The sequence below is a fragment of the Lepidochelys kempii genome, chromosome 19, assembly GCF_965140265.1.
Source record: "Lepidochelys kempii isolate rLepKem1 chromosome 19, rLepKem1.hap2, whole genome shotgun sequence".
In the NCBI taxonomy this organism is placed as follows: domain Eukaryota; kingdom Metazoa; phylum Chordata; order Testudines; family Cheloniidae; genus Lepidochelys; species Lepidochelys kempii.
The window spans coordinates 19,526,492-19,545,981 of record NC_133274.1 but is presented as its reverse complement, the minus strand read 5'-3'; the positions used below and the strand labels follow the sequence as shown (position 1 = coordinate 19,545,981).

The window sequence follows — 19,490 nt, the reverse complement described above, 5'->3', positions numbered from 1 at the left end:
TTACTCTCAGTTTTTCAATTTGAAATTCTTTTTTGTCCACCCCTCCGCAATCAAGTTGCAGCTCTTGTCTCCTAATGTGCTCTGTGAACTATTCAATTTTTTCCTTCATCTGATTTATCAGTCCAGTGAAAGTATTGTTTGCTACTTCTCCCGCCCATGCACTTACTTCTCCTGTTCAGATACGTACCAGTTTAGGTCTTGATTTAGGTTTTCCTGGAACCTGGGTTTTATTATATGGTGGTAGTTGCAGCGCAGTGGCCCTCTTCCTTTTTTTAATTTTGCTAGGAGTACCTTTTTCCATTTCTGTCCCCATTCTGTAGGCACAGGGTAGCTACCTGAAACCTGCTGCTGACCACCAATATTTATAACAGGGGACAGCACATCTCTTTTTTGCAGATTCTCTACTGCTGTTTCCAATGTTTCATTCTGTTCTTGTGCTTAGAGTAAAATATCTCTGGATTACTTGTCGGCCTGCTAGGAGAGCGAAAGCATTCCAGGGTTCTGTTGCTTCTCCTGCTTCTTTTAACTCTATCTTTTTTTATGTTACTTGCCCCACCAACTTTGTGGCGTGTTGTCTTAACCATGTAATAGCCATGGCCATAGTTTGCAATATTCTACATTACTTAATGTTTCAAGGCTACAATCTCTGCCCCAGCCTTAAAGACTCCATTCCAGGTTTCTTCCCCACTATCATTTTAAAATTCATATGTACCCTCTTTGCTGACAATGCAGCATGTCCAGATCTTATCAAAACTTGGTTTCATTTCATGCACCAGTAGCTCTAGTTTCTCCATTTTGTTACCTAGACTCCTCACATTAGTGTATAAACATCTTCATTTTTGCTGTTTGGCTTCTCTCACATTCTTTACCCGATTAGGCACAGACATTCTACTGCCATTATCACCTATTAGACTGGTATCTACACTGCCCTTCCTCCTTATGTCCATTCTCCTACCCACAGCTGTATCCTTTCTTACTTTGTTTTCTTCCCTCTCAGTGTTAAAATCCGGCATGGAGATTACTTGGACATCTCCCAAACATCTCCCCCAGATTCCTAGTTTAAAGCTCTCTTGATCAGTTGGGCCTCCTCCATCCTAGAAGTCTATTTCCCTCCTTACTCAGGTGAAGTCCATCCCGAAAGAACAGTTCTCCGTCCATGAATGCTTCCCAGTGGCCATACATCCCAAAGCCCTCCTTATAGCACCACTGCCTGAGCCATCTGTTGATCATCATAATCTTGTCACACCTTTCTTGCCGTTCTCTAAGAACAGGCAGAATCCCACTGAAAATCACCTGAGCCTCAATTTCCTTAAGTGTCTTCCCTAGTCTGGCATAGTCTCCCTTGATACGTTCCAGTGAGAATCTAGCTGTATCATTTGGGCTTCTCTGAACTTGACCTGGCCTGGACTGCAGGCAAGAACATGAAATCTTTACTCAAGCTTAGAACAGAAGGTATTTTCAAACCGTTGGACATTATAGTTATCTGTACAGCAGATATGGCCACTGGGCTTTCTAATTTAGAGCATATCAATAATTGAAATATTTGGCTAACCTGAACAATAGTACATAAAGGATGGTCTTTATGGCTGTTTCCAAACTATGCAGATATTCTATCTAGAAAGGATGTATATTGTTTTTGAGAGCTATAATGTCAATCTTTGTCCGCACTGGTCTGGCTAGGTCGAAGATTTAATCACACGTTCTACTTGCTTGTGATACGCACTGTCATCAGAGAAGATAAATTATGAGTTCCATTCCTAGCACAAATACTATTTACTGTACTAGCTCAAAAACTAGAGTATTTTTTCTGTAGTGATTATATAGGTTATTACTGTATTTGCCTGGTTGCCTGCAAATACAAGAAAAATGTGTGTGAAAGGATGTGTTCATAGAATATCAGGGTTGGAAGGGACCTCAGGAGGTCATCTAGTCCAACCCCCTGCTCAAAGCAGGACCAATCCCCAACTAAATCATCCCAGCCAGGGCTTTGTCAAGCCTGATCTTAAAAGCCTCTAAGGAAGGAGATTCCACCACCTCCCTAGGTAACGCATTCCAGTGTTTCACCACCCTCTTAGTGAAAAAGTTTTTCCTAATATCCAACCTAAACCTCCCCCACTGCAACTTGAGACCATTACTCCTCGTTCTGTCATCTGCTACCACTGAGAACAGTCTAGATCCATCCTCTTTGGAACCCCCTTTCAGGTAGTTGAAAGCAGCTATCAAATCCCCCCTCATTCTTCTCTTCCGTAGACTAAACAATCCCAGTTCCCTCAGCCTCTCCTCGTTAGTCATGTGCTCCAGCCCCCTAATAATTTTTGTTGTCCTCTGCTGGACTCTCTTCAATTTGTCAACATCCTTCTTGTAGTGTGGGGCCCAAAACTGGACACAGTACTCCAGAAGAGGCCTCACCAATTGTATGACCCTGAGGAAATAATGTATTTTTGTTAGTTTATTTTTGTATATTTTTTTGATGGTGGAGGGTTGATTTTAAAGGTGTAATTGATTTTAGGAGAAGAGCTGTCATACGTTTTTCATTTTTGTGTTTTTAAAATGTGTTAATTTTATTAAGCAGTGTTGATTTTAAAACATGTATTTGTTTGATATGAATTATAGCCTAGGGCTACGATGCTACATTAATAAATTTGATTTCAGTTGGCTGTGGAAGCATGAATGTGAGGTCATGTCAACTCCATAGATGGAGAAGCTAAAAACCTGCCAAGTCACAAACAAGATGAGTAAGAGAACCACTACAGCCCCAAATCACACATAACCCAATAACACGTACAAAGGGATAATTTTATTGATTACATATTGTAGAGCTGACAGCATCAGTCAGGAGATACATGCAGATAAACTGTGTTTAAACTTGGCATGCAGACTAGAGCACTATATAACTGGTAGGAGGTGAGCACCATCTTTAAGCAGTGTGGAGAGGAATGAGCAGGCTTTCCCCTACTGAACATGCTTACATGAGTTTTGTGAGAGTCAGGACACTGCTGGTAGCTCTCTTGGTGTGTCTGGAGTAGAGGGGAACTGTAAATAATAGAACCTCGGGAAAGAATTAACTTGAATTGGACTCACATAATTTAGCAGGAATATGTGAAAAGGAAAAGATACCTGGTTTACTGTCTGCCTGTAACACCATGACTGGACCCAGTTCCCCAATCAAACATCTACAAATACAAAAAAATGTATTTAGTCTCTTAAAAATATATTCCACGCTATCTGGAGTACTCAGGGGCTGAATGGCAGCAAGGCAAAGATGCCTCCCCAGTGCACACTGGATAATCAAGGAAGAATTAGCTGATCCCTTGTGCTGTATGCCCTACAAAGCAGCTACATCACTGTTCACCTTTTGCGCAGTAAATGGTTTTTATGCATGAGTGGGGTGAGTGTGGCTTGTTCTATTAAATGTGGGCATTAGTTTAATTATTTCTCACTCTGTGTAAATCCTTCCCCCCAAATACCCACTGGAGCCACATGCACCCTATTCCTTGTTTTCCTTGCTTTTCTGAGCATCTTCAGCAGCATAGCCCTCCTGTTGCCTCTGTCATGTCTAATGAGCTGGTACCTGGCAATTCCCAGCACCGATAGACTGAGACAGCAATGAACATCAGGAATTCAGACTCCTGAATTTACAGAGCCACTGGAGGGGCCATACCTTGCGCAATGCATCCCCAGGGATGGCTGCAGTTTCATTTCCAGACAGGAGGGAAGCTGAAGGGAGCTACTCTTGAACCACCTAGTCCAAGAGGTGCCTGAAGCAGGCCCGGCCTGAGGCTGTCCGTGGCAGTGTGAACACCCCCTCGGTAAATACCAGTTTTGCCAAAACCTCCTCTCTAGCTGGGAGGTGTGGTCTGCATATAAAGGGTTGGATTTCTTTTCAAGTGTTTCTTGGGAGACGAGAACAACAGTTATGCACTCCCACAGGCAACAAATACAGTTACAACTTTGGAATTCTCTGAATGTCTGATTCACATTTTCAGCATTATCAAGTCCATGGAAACCCCACCATATTCATATGCTACAATTACAAACAACATTTCCCCAGTGCTGACAATATTTACAAATATTTACTCTATTTTACAGCTGTTCTCAAAAGTGTGCAATTTGAGTAAAATAGCATGTTTCCTGAAATCATTAATATTAGTTTAATAATACAATCAGCTCCTATTGCACTCAGGTTTAGGGGATATGTCCCCGTTAGGTTTCAATGAGGATTTCTCGCTCAGAGTTAATCTCAGATTTGTTAAGAAGATAACCCACAACCTACAGTTACTGACTGACATTTACATTCATTATTTACAACCAGTGAAATGGTAGTGAGATTGTTTCTGTTCAAGAACAGGAATCCAAATAATATGTCTTAAAGTAGTGAATGAACAGTCCAAACTACTGGCCAGGATAACTGAAGACAAGTTCTCATCTGCTCCTCTCTCTGGGCCCCAGGGCCCTGGAGTAAGGAGACAGCACTGGATCCACTGTGTCTGGCTTCCATAGGACCCTCCTGCGGAGTGTAGAAGTGGCACTGGACACTCCAGTGCTTCTTGTCCACAGCTGAAAGGCTGCTGATGCTGCGTGTGGACAGGCTCTGACGGGAGCTGGAACCATTCAGAGTTAACGATGAGGCCCACTGCATTTGCCCTTGGCTCTGGTGACAAGGCCGTTAGAGGGAAAGGGCAGTGGTCGCATTGGATCTGAATTTCAGAAACGAGTTTAAATGCAGGGAAGGTGGGCTGCCCCCCTGTGCTGATTGTGGGGCTTGAGTTTTATGGCTGTCCAAATGGGGAGTTCCTGTTTGCAGGCAGACCACTACCCAGTGTATGGAGAACTGCATCTAAGGTAGCATGGCCCCATTCCTGCTCTCAGTGACGTGTCTGGCAACACCCCCTCTGGCTTCAGTGGGAGCAGATGCAGGGGCTGTGTGAACTCTGCCTCATTAGCAACATAAGGGAACGAGGTTCTGTCCTCCTGCCCAGGTTCTGCGCAGACTGAAGGGAGCTGGAGTGATGGTGCATGTCGCACAGCTCCCGCCTCAGGAGACACAGGGGCATTAAGCTGAGGAATGGCAAGGCCAGAGATCACTGCAGACTGCTGGCTGCGTTTGCCCAAGGCCCTGATCCAGCAAATCATCTATGCATGTGTGTAGCTTTCATTCTGAAGTCAGTGGGACTGTACTTGGGCTGAAAGTTATGCACATACTTAGGAGTTTCATTGGATCAAGGCCAAAATCACTTTGCTGCACAGCATCTTAGAGAGGGAGCCTGTGAGGGCTAGAGGACAAGGCAGGGACTTGTGGGTACACGACTGGCATCTGGTGACCTCAAAGCTGCCCCAGTAAGGAGTGAAATGAATGCCTTGGAAAGAGCCAGTGGCAGCCCTGTACTCAGCTGAGGCAGGGCGGGAATGAGGAAAGGCTGGGAAGGAACCACAGAGTCTATGCTGGGTATGTGACCCTCGAGGGCACTGAGAAGGGTTGTCCAGCAGGGGAACAGCCACAGCACAGACACCTTCACCGAGGCTGCGATGAGTTACTGCAGGCTAATGCCCCTTGGTGGCCATGGGAATGGTTCAGCTAGTTCTTTGCATGAATGGCAAGGCTCAGAGAGCTACTCTAACCCTGCACAGAGGGGCAGACTCAGCCAGCAGCAAGCTAGTGCATGGACCGGCACAGAGGCACAATGGCAGAAGAACAAGCCTTTGGAGGATGGGCTCACATGCTGCTGGTGCCCAGGGAGCCATTTACCACGGATGACATAGCCCAACTCACTGCTGAGACGAGGTCCAGTGAGAGCACTGGGATTTAGGCTTCAAAGTGACTTCAGCACTGTGAAATTTTAGCCGTGAACCTTGGGAAAGTAAGGGGGAAAGAGGTAAAGAGCAAGGATTGGTCTATTACCACCATACAAAGAAAGCCTTGTACTGTGACTTTGACTATGCTTAGAGTGGAGTTAACACAAAAGTGCAATCACCCTTCCCAAGAGAATGAAACCAGCCTGGTTGTGCTGCTTGGCCGGCCGGCCGGCCTGGGGAGCACTTCTGCCTTACTCCTCACACCGCGCTGCCTCCTGTGGGGTACCCTGGGAATTTGGGTCCAGTGATGGTTCAGGGCATTGGTGCTTCCAGATGTGATGGGACAGGATGTGCCCAGCTTAAAAGGAAAGAAGGCAAGTGAAGGCTAAACTCTCCCTCCGCACCCCTGGAAGGGACAAATATGGCAATTGTGTGGAGCATTAATGCTGTCAACAAACACTGAGTTCCAGCCTCGTTCCCTTTCAGCAGAAGTTTGTGGTGGCTGTGAGAGGGTGGGGAGGAAACTGTTCTATGCAAGGGCATCCTACCAGCAGAGGGCGAAGAGCCTACTGCAGCTGCCTCAAAGTGTAGGTGGAGGAGTCTGCAGGACTCCTTTTGCCCAGCACATGGCGCAAAGTAGAGGGACTGGAGCAGTGGGCCCCAAGGGGAATTGGTGCTACATAAGGTGTGAGGGAGGGTGTCAGATGGACCCCAGGGCCTGAGCCTCACAGGTGGGCCAGTCTGCAGTGTAGCAGCACAGACTTGTATCTGCAGCAGGCTGCTCCCCAGCAGCTAACAGTCTTACAGGGAAGCCCTGAGACGTTACGTAGTAAGATATTTGTTCTGGGAGCAGATCACCCCCTCTCTTCACCACAGTGACTAAGGCTCAGGACACTCTTGTCATCAGGGCATGCTTGGCTCTGCTGTCCTTACCATATGAGGTGGCAGCATGGGCAGGAGGCAGCCACAAAATGAGCTCAGCTCTCCTGGTGTGGGGCTGAGGGCGTGAATGTCAGGCAATGAATCCTCCCCTCACATTGCACTGGATAGGCCAAGCACAGGGGCTCTGAGCAAACTGGCCCTTACCCAGCAGCCTCCCAGGCTGAGGTGCTGGGGAGACCCAGTGGCAAGCATGAGGGCAAGGCAATGTTGTTTCCTGGGACCTGACAGGGACTCCTTCCTTCCTGGGCCTGAGTGCAGAGTGCCCCAGTTACAGTGCACCGGGGCTCGGTGGGTGCAGAAGATAAGGGCTCAGTAGACTCCTATTATTGCTCCAGCTTCCCTCTCTAACCCCAGCCCCTGGATTGGCTGGGCCCACTGGTGATCTCCTATGGGGAGGGGCAGCCACTCCTGAGGGTTAAAGGAGAGGTCTGGGGAAAGGAGCAGGTGTTTCTATATGTGAGTTGGGGATGGGGAGATGGGACAGGGATGGGGTTGCCTATGGGAACATGAGGGCTCTGTACCCGTCTGTGGTTCACATGCAAACTGCCTTCCCCGAGAACAAACAGACTAGGAGATCACTGGACTGGTCTGGGAGCCAGGCAGCACCTCTCCCCACCCCGCCCTCCGCACTGACCGGGCTCAGAGCCATGCTGCACCTCTCCCCACCCAGCAATGACCAGGCTGGGGGCCAGGCTGCAACTCCCCTCCCCGCTCCCGCACTGATCGGGTTGGGAGATATGCAGCACCCCCTTCTCCCTCACTGACCAGGGTGGGTGCCTTGCAGCACTAATAGCCAATGCAATGAAGTCTGCTTCTGTCCCCTTCCCCTCCCCATCTCTTTCTGCTGAGGACATTGACCTTGGAAACACACTTCTATAGTCTTTGATTGTGCCTGGATCCTAGCCAGGGTGGAATGGCTCCCAGCCTGGCCAGAGGGGAGACAGGAAGGTTCAGACAACCACCCTGTCCTGAAGCATGATGAGGAGATTCATGGAATAGCCCCTGTCCAGAGGGGTAGTGGGGAGAAGGTAGAACAGTCCCCAGGCCAGAAGGGAGAAGCACAGGATGACTCCTGGCAGGGCTGGAGAATGGCCTGAGCATATTAATCCCATCTTAGCTCAGTGCTCATTTGTGCCTTTTGGGAAGGAAGAGAGGCCCCTCTTGGAGAGGAGGGTTCTGCCTTTGAGTGCAGGGTGCAAAGCTCCACTCATGAACCTTAGTGCATGGCAGCTAAGGCGGGGGAGGAGGGTGGGTGGGGGGCCATGGGAGCAGAGAGCTCTGGTTGAAAGGCAGCCAGGTCCAAGCTGGGGGAAGCGTTCATTGCTGTTTCGCTTGGCTCAGTAAACAGCCTTGTATTATCAAATCTCTGGCCAAGGAGGAATGGGGTGGCAAGGCATGCCAGGCCTGTGGCAGGAGGCCTGAGGAAGAAGCTGTCTAAGCAATGTTCTCTGCACAGGGATGTGACCTGGGGTGAATGCGTTCCTCCTACATGTGGTTGAAGAGTTATTGGAAATCCTGTGCTTTCCTGGTGCAAGGTGTTTTGACTGAGCAATAGCAGAGGCAGATTAAGAATAACACAAACTTTCATCATGACACTGAAAACTTTCAGATGTGGAAGGACTTGGTTCCTTTTGACAAACCAGATGTGCTCAGCAGCTGTGAGAGCCAGTTGCATTGTGGCCGCTGGGGTAGGTCTAGCGTTCTTTATAAATTACAGTGGTTAATGTAGGGTTCTCTTTTGTACTGCAAGTACCGTAACAGGCTATAGAAGCAGTGGCCATGGACCCAGAGGAATTTCCATACTGATACAGACCTATATTCCCGTGGAGACAAATCCAGTCTCAGCCCAGAGATGAGAAGTGGGGTTCCCCTGAGAGAAGTCTCTGCAGCCACCTTCCTGGCAGAGAAGGAAAATGTGCTGGTTAATCTTCTGTCCCACACAAATCACATCAGAAAACAGATTCCAGGCTAGATGAAGGCTTCGTTGCATTTACAAGGCAGGAATGACACCCATGCAGCTGGTAACATCCTTGGTTCTTGCATCACGAAATGGAGTGTTCATTTGGTGAAAGGAAAGAAGTTCATCTCCTAGAGGTCATCTGGGAGGAGTGGGAAATGGCCTAGAAGAGAGAACCCCACAGCATCACATACTGAGCAGCTCAGAGATCACAACTTCTCTTGGAGAGCCACCATCACCCAAGCCTTCTCCCTTTATCTCGCTCCTACCTTCCCCTGGGGGCAGCAAATGCCACAGCCTCATATACCAGACAGGGCAACTCAGAGGGAGCAGACAAGGTCAGATCTGGCCAGTGGAACCTACTTCCTTTCTGTATTTACACTGCAACAGCTCTGACATGCCCCACCTCATCCTTAGGCTTCCCAGTGATACCATGGCCTTGTCCAGGGACAGGTCCTATTTGTTAAATCAGTGTCCTTGAGCTACAGAAGGAGCACACAGTTTTGTAGTTGCTGTTTTCTCAGTTTTATGGAATTTATCCTTTAGGGACCTGGCCTGTTTCCCAGTGGATATAACCTGGGCACTAGTTTCCAGGGTTTTCCAGCTGCCAATCTCAAGAAGGCAGCCTATGAATCTATGAATCGCACTGGGTTCATCTTGTGCTTCATCACCAGTCATAGGTGACCCTGCAGGGCCAAAATAAGCCCTCAGCTAAGTCTGTGGAGCCCCATTTTCTGCAGATCATGACCCTTATGACACCTGTGAGATGCCCCTAGCCTTAAGGGGTCCCTGTGGGAATACTTTGGCTGCAGAACAACTACCATTGGTGATGATGCAGGTAATGGAAAGAACCCAGCTTGACTCTCAGACCCGAAGAGGAGTTGGTGGCATTGACAGTTATAAAACAGGTCTTCTTATTTCCAAATTAGACAAATCTGATCTCGAGTCATGGAGACACAATACATATGGAGCTCCATGATGCCATTTGACAGTCACATTAAGCAGTCACATTAAGTTGCATAGTGCTTACTTTGCTAACAGCATACATCGAAAAAAGCATATTCATGACAGATGTCATGCATCTCTAAGTGCCAGTACAGACAGGCTCTGCAGGAACAACAGCCAAATGTCAAAAAATTCGTCTCTTTATGGGTTCCCAGGCAGTGTTTCCCAGGCTTGGCCATGCACATGCTCAGGCCCATGTCAGCTGACCCAGGCTTGCGGGGCTCAGGCAACAGGGCTGTTTATTGCTACAGAGGCATTTGGGCTCAGGCTGAATCCCAGGCTTTGGGACTCCATGAGGGGGAGGGTCCCAAAGCTCAGGGTCCAGCCCAAGCCTGAACATCTGCAACTACAATTTCACAGGCCGGCAGTTCAAGCCCTGCAAAGCCAAGTCAGCTGCCATGGGCCAGCCATCGGTGTTAAAGTGCAGTGTAGGCTCATGCAAACCCCCTCTGAGTTCTCTGTGTGGGGAGGAAAGTGGTGCTTGTGAGAGAGGATTTCCTCACCCCCCACTGCTCCAAACACTGACAAACGAAAATCAATGGCAAGAGACCCTGCACACAAGCCTGTACCCAATGAAAAGTTCAGAGTGAGGCAAAACAGGATGTCACCCCAGCTGATTTGCAATCTGTTGGGTTTGCTTCTCAATGAACACTGAACAGAAAGAGTTCTGGGCAGCTCCAGCACTGTTCTTCACCCCTAATCACACAGGGAGCGAAAATAGCCACCTGACCTTCCACCCACTTACCTATGCCCCTGTGACCCTGTCCCCTATGTGAAAAGAGGTAGGAAAGATCCTCATACCCCAAGCACATGGGCAGGAATGTCCCTCCAACCCTGCAGCAGCAGTGGCCCCAGGGCCCTGGCTGTAGGGTGAAAGTTAGTGAGCTTGCAAATCTCTGAAGCACGAGACTCATGCTTCACCCTTGGCCAGTTTAGTTCTCTTTAGAATAGACCTACCTGGTCCTCTGTCTTGCTGCCCAGCTGTGCATGGGGGCTGGTTCCAGTGTGCCGTTGCAGCTCCATCTGGGAGGTTGGCCTTTTCTCTGAAGTCTCAGCCTGGGACAGCTGTTCAGAAGAGCCATATTGTTTTCTTCTGGAACTGGGAACAAAATCTTTGCTTTCCTCCTGTAGTAATAGAAGCAAAAATTTTGGAAATCTTGTGCTGTTCAATACATCAGAGAGTGCCTGGAACTGTAGCTGCCTCCAAGAGTCCTGCAGGTTTGCAGCATCAGAAAAGTCATGGCTAATTTAGCTAATGTGCCCACTTGCCCACAGTGAGTTTCACCATCCATTGTGCTGCCCAGTCTCACAGAGGCATAAAGGCTTCTGGGGAACCTCACAGTCCTCTGTCAGTTTTACTGATGAAAATAACTTTTAATCATCAGCAAACAACCTGCTGCCCATGTATTCCCACAGCAAACACAGAGTGCAGAATAACTGATGCAATGACAAAGTTCCAAAGTTAAAAAAACAGTTTAATCAGTCAAGAAATGCAGAAACTAGGACTGCAACAGCACCATTAACTTGGCTTCAGGGCAAACTGCTTCGTTTTCAATTAATATTTACCAAAATAAACAGCAGTGTTCTGAAGCCAACATTTTTCGAAGTGGGCACTGAGTGAGGGGTTTCCCTTTTTGGGTGCCCAGCATTAGACACATAGGCCCAGATCCTTAGAGATACCTCAGCATTGCTCTGATCAGGGTTGCAATGCATAACCCCTAGGTGCTCTGCCACCCTGTTGCATTTCAGCCTATGCTAGGTGCCCAGACCCCCCATAAGAAGCCAGATAGCTGAGCAGGGAGCCATGTAAGCCAGTCAGGAGCAAAAGGTTGAGGAGAGGGGTAGAGAGAAGAAAGGGGCATAGATGCCTAAGTGGCTGACCTGTAAGACCTGGCATCTCCCTCCTCTGAGGATCCTCAGCCACGAATGCTCTCCTGCAGTTAGGGTCCTAGGTCCAGATTCTCAAAGGTATTTAAGCACCTAATTCCCATAGGAGTTAGGTGTCTAAATACCTTTGAGGATCAGGGCTCTAAGCCAGTTCAGCAGCTCACGTAGCCCATGTCCTAGCATCTGCAACCATTTCTCTCTCTCTGTTTCTTGCTCATGCTTGCCCCCTCTCTCATGTTTGCCCTACATTTCCCTTTGGCCCTGGTGCTCTTTTCTGCAGATGCTCTGCTGCCTATTCGTGGCCTGTCTCCAGCCCTCCTGCTGTGGGGTCTGACTGGTATCAGGACTTAGGCCTGCTCAGAGAATGCTGACTGGATTAGGCCTCACTAGCAAACCAGGCATTCCCCTGCCTAGTTTGAGAATCCTGCTTTGGGGGTTATGGGGTTTCAGCTTCAGCGAGGGCTCGGAGCAGCTCAGTAGCTGTGGGGCAGAGTCAGTACTTCAGCAGTTGTGCAAATCCGGACCAGTGGAAACTTAGGTACCCAGGGCACTTAGGCGCCAGCTGAGTCACGGCTTTCAAAATGCCAGTGGCACCTGGCAGAGGAAGACAGGCCTCTAAGCACTTTTGAGGATCTGGGCCCTAGTGTTTGATTTTGAGAGATGAAGAAAGTCTACAGCTCCCATTGATTTCAACTGGGTAGCCAAAAACTGGATACTCTAAAATTAGCAGCTGTCTCTGAAGATGGGACCCTAAACTACCTCTTAAACAAGCAAAGCAGAATTAAAATATACTCCACCTTTGCAATGCATCTGGTTACATATTGCTACTGGAAGCAACTTTTCCATTTCTGGACTTTGTGGTTGCAAATGTGCATAGTCACATAAACATAACTTTATGCATTTAGTTTGTTTTAAAGAAAAAAATATCTACTAACTCTGAAGAGTTTGGTTTAATTCAGTGGGAGTCAGATCAGCCCCACATATTTAGCAGAGATATGTATAACACCATCCAATGTCTGGAAGTTGAAGGAAGAGAAGTTCAGTCTGGAGATACGGCGTACATTTTTAACAGTGAGAGTAATTAACCATTGGAACAATTTACCCAGGGTCGTGGTGGATGCTGAATCACTCACCATTTTTAAATCAAGATTGGCTGTTTTTGTAACAGCTGGGGCAGTTCTCTGGCCTGTATACACAGGATGATCACAATAGATGATCAAAATCATATGATCCCTGCTGGCCTTGGAATATATGAACACCCTCATTCTTTTCTTATTCCATCTACATCCTAACACCACTCTGTGTATTCTTCCTAGAGTTTTATCTGGGATGATTATAGGGAGATTTTGAAACAAGAAGAATGTCCTTCGCAAAATATTCATTTTGAGTGTGGCTAGTATCCCTAAACAAGAAATTGCATACTTCCCCCAGCACTCCAAATCTTTTCTCATTTCCTGAGGTAGTGCTCTGATATTGAAATCATGGAGCTCTTCTAGGCAGTTTGAGATCTGATTCCCAGATATTTGTATCCAAAGTTTTCTGGAGGGGTGACTTCTCAGTGTCTGGCAAATTCACAGACAGCACTTCAGATTTGGCATAATTTACTTTAAAGCCGCTTGTTTTCCTAAAGTCATGGATTTCTTTAGCTGTTTGGGTTAGATACAAATAATATCACATCTCTGGTGATTACAGCTGATGTGTTCTTGCAAGTTCTATTCCTGTGATAATTCACTGTGCAATAGGCTCCATTGCTAAGGCCGCGAGTTTGTCACAGAGATCATGGATTCCATGACTTTCCAGGACCTCCGTGACTTCTGCAGCGGCTGGTGTGGCTGGCCTGGGGGCCACCTGAGCAACTCAGGCAGCCTCTGCTCCATCTGCACTGGCCGCTGCTGGGGCAGCCTTGGGCCACGGCGCCCCCCGCCCCCAGCAGCAACAAGAATTTGGGTTGGGGGCTAAGGGCTGGGGCACAGGAAGGGGTGAGGGCTCTGGGGTGGGGGCATGGCCAGGGGACTCTGCACGCTGCCTCTGTGTGCAGGCACCACCACAGCAGCTCCCATTGGCTGCGGTTCCCAGCCAATGGGAGTTGCGAAGCTGGTGCTTGGGGTGGAGGCAAAAACGGAGAGCCGCCTGGCCACACCTTTGCCTAAGAGCTGAGGGATGTTGCCACTTCTGGGGAGCTGCGGAGCCGGGCAGAGAGCCTGCCAGCCCTGCCAACCCCTCCCGAACTAGTGCGGGTCCCAGGCCAAGCAGTGCTGCCCGCCTCCTCCCCAACACCTGCGGGAAGTGGGTCTGCGGCACCCCCAGGCTGCTCCCCCACAGCACCTGTGGCACCCCCTCCCCAAGATTTAGTCACGGGTATTTTTAGTAAAAGTCATGGACAGGTCACGGGCCGTGAATTTTTGTTTACTGCCCATGACCTGTCCATGACTTTTACTAAAAATACCTGTGACTAAAATGTAGCCTTATCCATGGCTAATGTGAAGATTAAAGGAGATAAAGGACACCCCCCTTTAGTTCTCCAGCACAATTCCCACAAGAGAGACTTTGAACAGAAAGAGCTAGATCCACAAAGGAATTCAGGCCCCTAACAGACACTTCAGATGCCTGCATCCAACATTTAGATCCTCAAAAGCCCCACTCAGCTGCAACTTAACCCTGTAGGCACCTAAATTTCCACCTGCAAAGTCACTTAGATGCCTAAAATCTGTCACTGGATATGCGCACAGTCACCTCCTAGGTACCTCGCTCACATGAGAGCCCTGGCAGCAGCCTCAATTTCAGCATTCCCATGCCGACAGGGCCAGCTGGAGAGGCAGGTGTCCTGGGTGCCAATTTCTGGGGGTGCCAACTCAATACCGTGGAGTCGGAGTGTGTGACATCACTTGGTTGGGTTTTTCCACCCTGGTTGGCAAAACACCTAGGGCCAGATCTGCCCATCTATCTTGCCTATGGGGCCTCACTTTGGCAGGCATGGGAGACTTCAATCACCCCGATATCTGCTGGGAGAGCAATACAGCGGTGCACAGTCAATACAGGAAGTTTTTGGAAAGTGTAGGGGACAAATTCCTGGTGCAACTGCTGCAGGAATCAACTAGGGGCAGAGCTCTTCTTGACCTGCTGCTCACAAACAGGGAAGAATTAGTAGGGAAAGAAAGCTGGCTAGATCATCGGGCTCAATGGGTGGTGATCAATGGCTCCATGTCTAGTTGGCAGTCAGTATCAAGCAGAGTGCCCCAAGGGTTGGTCCTGGCCCGGTGGATTGCACCCTCAGCAAGTTTGCAGATGACACTAAACTGGGAGAAGTGGTAGATACGCTGGAGGGTAGGGATAGGATACAGAGGGACCTAGACAAATTAGGGGATTGGGCCAAAAGAAATCTGATGAGGTACAACAAGGACAAATGCAGAGTCCTACACTTCGGAAGAATCCCATGCACTGCTACAAACTAGGGACTGAGTGGCTAGGCAGCAGTTCTGTAGAAAAGGACCTAGGGGTTACAGTGGATGAGAAGCTGGATATGAGTCAACAGTGTGCCCTTGTTGCCAAGAAGGCTAACAGCATTTTGGGCTGTACAAGTAGGGGCATTGCCAGCAGATAGAGGGACATGATCATTCTCCTCTATTCGGCATTGGTGAGGCCTCATCTGGAGTACTGTGTCCAGTTTTGGGCCCCACACTACAAGAAGGATGTGAAAAAATTGGAAAGAGTCCAGCGGAGGGCAACAAATATGATTAGGGGAGTGGAACACATGACTTATGAGGAGAGGCTGAGGGAACTGGGATTGTTTAATCTGCAGAAGAGAAGACTGACGGGGCATATGATAGCTGCTTTCAACTACCTGAAAGGGGGTTCCAAAGAGGATGGATCTAGACTGTTCTCAGTGGTAGCAGATGACAGAACAAGGAGTAATGGTCTCAAGTTGCAGTGTGGGAGATTTAGGTTGGATATTAGGAAAAACTTTTTCACTAGGAGGGTGGTGAAGCACTGGAATGCATTACCTAGGGAGGTGGTGGAATCTCCTTCTTTAGAGCTTTTTAAGGTCAGGCTTGACAAAGCCCTGGCGGGGATGATTTAGTTGGGGATTGGTCCTGCTTTGAGCAGGGGGTTGGACTAGCTGGCCTCCTGAGGTCCCTTCCAACCCTGATATTCTATTATTCTATGCTCAGAGCCCTGTGCTAAACAATGCTGATACAGGAAACGCAGGTGTTGGTGCTGCCTCCCCCTTATAGCCTTCAGCCCACCTACGTGACTTTAGAGTGGAGACCCAGGTTCAAATCTCTTTCGGCTTGGTGTGGAGCAGGGATTTGAACTCCCATCCCCCTTCAGGCTGCCCTAGCCACTGGGCTGTGGATTAGCATGAAATAGGTCTCTTCTAGTCTCGCCTGTTGATGCTGTTCCACTTTGTATAAATAGTTAGTCACTGGGCCAGAAAAAGAGTGGCTGACTCTTAGCCCAGCAGTTTGGGCACTCAGTGAGGATGGGGGAGACCCCTGTTGAAGACCAGTCATCATTGATAACTTTCTTTTTGAAATACAGACATCAGAACTAGACAGTATCTAGTGATGGTTTCACTAAGGCCTTACTACAGCAGTAATACCACCTTCCTACTGTACTTGCTATTCCCGTTTGTAGATCCAGGGACCCCTTATAGCATGTGCATTTGGTAGTCTCTAAGGTGCCACAAGTACTCCTTTTCTTCTAGGTCAGTGGTTCTCAAACTTTTGTATTGGCGACCCCTTTCGCTCAGCAAGCCTGTGTATGCGATCCCCCTTATAAATTACAAATCCTTTTTTTATATTTAACACTATTATAAATGCTGGACATGAAACAGGGTTTGAGGCTGCCAGCTTGCGACCCCAACATAATAACCTTGAGACCCCCTGAGGGGTCATGACCCCCAGTTTGAGAACCAGTGCTCTAGGTCCTTTTCAGAGTCACTGCTTTCCAGAATACAGTCCCCCATCCTGGGAGGCTGATTTATATTCTTTCTTCCTAGACATATATCTTGTATTTGGCTGTATTAAAATGGATGTTGTTCAAATGAGCCCAACTTACCAAGCAATCCAGTTCGGTTGTCCCCATGATTATTTACCACTCCAATTTTTTATCTCATCTGCAAACTTTACCAGCAATGATTTTATATTTTCTTCCAGATCATTGATTAAGATAAAGAACAGAACCCTGTGGGACCCCACTAGAAACATCCTCATTGAATGACAGTTACAATTACTTTTTAAAGCTATTTAATAATATAGGCTATGTTGATTTTGTGTAGTGCTAATCTTTTTTAATCAGCATGTCATGCAAGACTAAGTCAAACGCCTTGCAGTAGTCTACAGGAGTATTTTATATTAACAGTTACGTTTACCAACCAAACTTTTAATCTCATTAAAAATATCCAATTTGTTTGACAGAACCAATTTTCCATAAAACCACGATGACTGGCACTAATTATGCTACCATCTTTAACTCTGTATCAGCCTTTCCATGATTTTGCTAGGGATCAACGTCAGGATAATCCACCCATAGTTCCTTACTCGTCCTGTTTACCCTTTTAAAATACTGGTACAACAGTAGCATTGTTCCAGACTTCTGGAACTTCCCTGGTGTTCTAAGACTTGTTAAAAATCAACCTTAATGGTTCAGAAAGCTTCTTGGCCCATTCTTTTAATACACCAGTAACCTGTAGATTTAAAAACATCCCTGCTAGGAATACCGCCTCACCTCTGAGGTGTTGGGAAGATAAATTGTTTACAATATTTATTTTTTGGTGTATGCAATCCGACCAAGCCAAGCCATAGCGTTCTTATTAGCGATGTTCGAGGCACGAAGATCTCCAGGGAGTCGAGTCATTTTGCAGTCCTCCACAATGTTTGTCATGGTTTGTGGCTGCCCACACTGACATAGTAGTGGACTGTCTCTAAAACACCAACAACATTCCACTGCTGTTTATAAAGAACTAAGAGGCAAATTTTCAAAGGTATTTATATACCTAAAGATGAAGACAGGTGCCTAGTAGGATTTTCCAAAAGGCTAGGGTACCCAACTCTCACTTAAATCAAGTTTGAAATCTACTGAAATCAATGAGAGTTGGGTACCTAGGATCCTGCTAGGTACCTATCTGCATCTTTAGATGCCTAAATACCTTTAAAAATCTGGCCGTTACACTAGGATGAAAGCAACATAGACAGTTTCGTCCCAGTCTAATTCTGGTGTTTGCGTAGGATTTCCACTTCTTTTGAATGCTCTTTGAGCCTACTGAACTCAGGAAGATTTTCAGAAGTGCCAGGTGGATGTTGGAGCACAAGCTCCATTGACTGTCCTTGATCTTTAATGGGACTTGAGGCCCTAAATCCCTTAGGCACATTAAGTACCTCCCCCTTGTTCACATCTGTACTTCCCCAGGCCGATTTTATTCTCCCCCACTACTTTTGTGCTTTGCTCCTTGGAAGGCCATCCCCTCCCTCCCCACCCCAGCATTGGCTCTGAGCTAGACACCAGACTCATCCTAGGATTTGGAGCTTTGAACTTTGCCCTTCAACATGCTCTTAGCGTCTCTCCACATAGTGTTTGCTCTTATGGAACTAATCCCTTAGGACTGTGAGTTTGCTGGGGTGTGCCCAGGATCTTGCCTCCCATCTTTTTGCTCTGTCCTACTTATTGGTTGCCAGTCCTATCCCCTGCTGTGTGTGTGTGATATGACTAAAACTGCTCTCAGGAATGAAAACGGGTTTGCATCCTAAAGTAACTCCACGCTCAGAAATATGATGGAAGAAATTAACAGTTGCACTAGCTCTTTTTAAATGCTGGGTGTATTCTTCTGTTGGCTCCTTCTGTTTCAGAGTGGGCTGTACATGAGTTGCATGGGTTTGTAGTAGTGGAGGTTGTATTTTTATGCACTTTGCATTAAGAGTCTTCCAAAGAACTTAAGAACATCTCCCTGTGATGTATTTTCTCTCTCAGGAAGCTGTTTCTAATGACCTATGGATCTTATAACTTATTGCCTCCAATGGAGGGTTCATTGTTCTTCTCAAGAAGTGCAGAAAGATTTCACTGTAATACTGTTTCTTTATGTGGGGGAGGGAGGGGGAGATCTGCTCTAGCAATTATTTGGGGGCAGGTCTCTTTGCCTGTGCTGCACAAGTGGTCAGAGTAGATGATCCCAATGGTCCCTGCTGGCCTTGGAATCTATGAAAGCAAGGGAGAACGGAAATAGGGTCATTTTGAAAATGGGAGGAAGCGAAGGCTAGGCAAGGCTCCTTAACTGGACACCTCACAAGCTTAACAGACAAAGGTCCTGTGCATTCCAAATAATTACACCTTCGTTAATCCAAAGCCAACGCCTTGTAGGCTCAAGTTGTGCCCTGCTCTTGAGGGCTATTTCTAGGCCAGAGGTCAGTGTTCGCACCCAAGCCACTGCAGATACGTCTACTCCGAGAAAGGGCACCCTAGGTTTGTCAGTTAGGTTTGAAAGCTCAGCTTTCATTAAAAAAAATGTTGCCAGCCTTCACAGTTGCAGGGAAAAGCTCACGCTTAACCCAGCTGCATTATTCCTGGGATCCAACTCATTATTTTTGAGTATTCCAGCCATCATTGGGGCTGCACTGCTAAGACATTCATAGCTCTGCCATGTATGTCAGATGTGTCTACTTCAAACTGAAGCCAAAAAATCCTGTATTCCATGCCAGCATGTATTCTTTATTCATCTCTCTGTCTCTCCTCCCGAAGCTGCTCCCTGCACACAATCTCATCTCAATGAAAAAACTCTCTCTTCTACATCTCCAGCCTTCCAAGATCCCTCAGGCACTCGCCCTCTCATTTAAAATACCAACTAGAACATCTTCCTTCCCTCTGAAATAACAGTTGAGCAACAGAGAACTCAGTGCTAACTGTACTTCCTCAG

At 47.4% G+C, this 19,490-nt stretch overlaps 1 protein-coding gene across 3 annotated transcripts in view; it reads right to left on the bottom strand.

Annotated features, from left to right (window-relative positions):
- Window positions 1–2,778: 2,778 nt before the first annotated feature.
- The window catches only part of LUZP1 (leucine zipper protein 1), a 67,473-nt gene continuing 50,761 nt past the window's right edge, over window positions 2,779–19,490 (bottom strand). Inside the window, exons 3-4 of one of the 3 annotated variants that reach the window (XM_073317298.1) lie at window positions 10,655–10,822; window positions 2,779–8,632 (exon numbers count right to left, since the gene is read on the bottom strand). In XM_073317298.1, coding sequence (XP_073173399.1) covers window positions 8,549–8,632; window positions 10,655–10,822 — 252 coding nt within the window. In that variant the 3' untranslated portion in view covers window positions 2,779–8,548. Of the gene's footprint in view, window positions 8,856–10,654; window positions 10,823–18,085; window positions 18,776–19,490 lie in introns of those variants that run through there. The other 2 variants (XM_073317299.1, XM_073317300.1) reach the window with 2 other exon arrangements.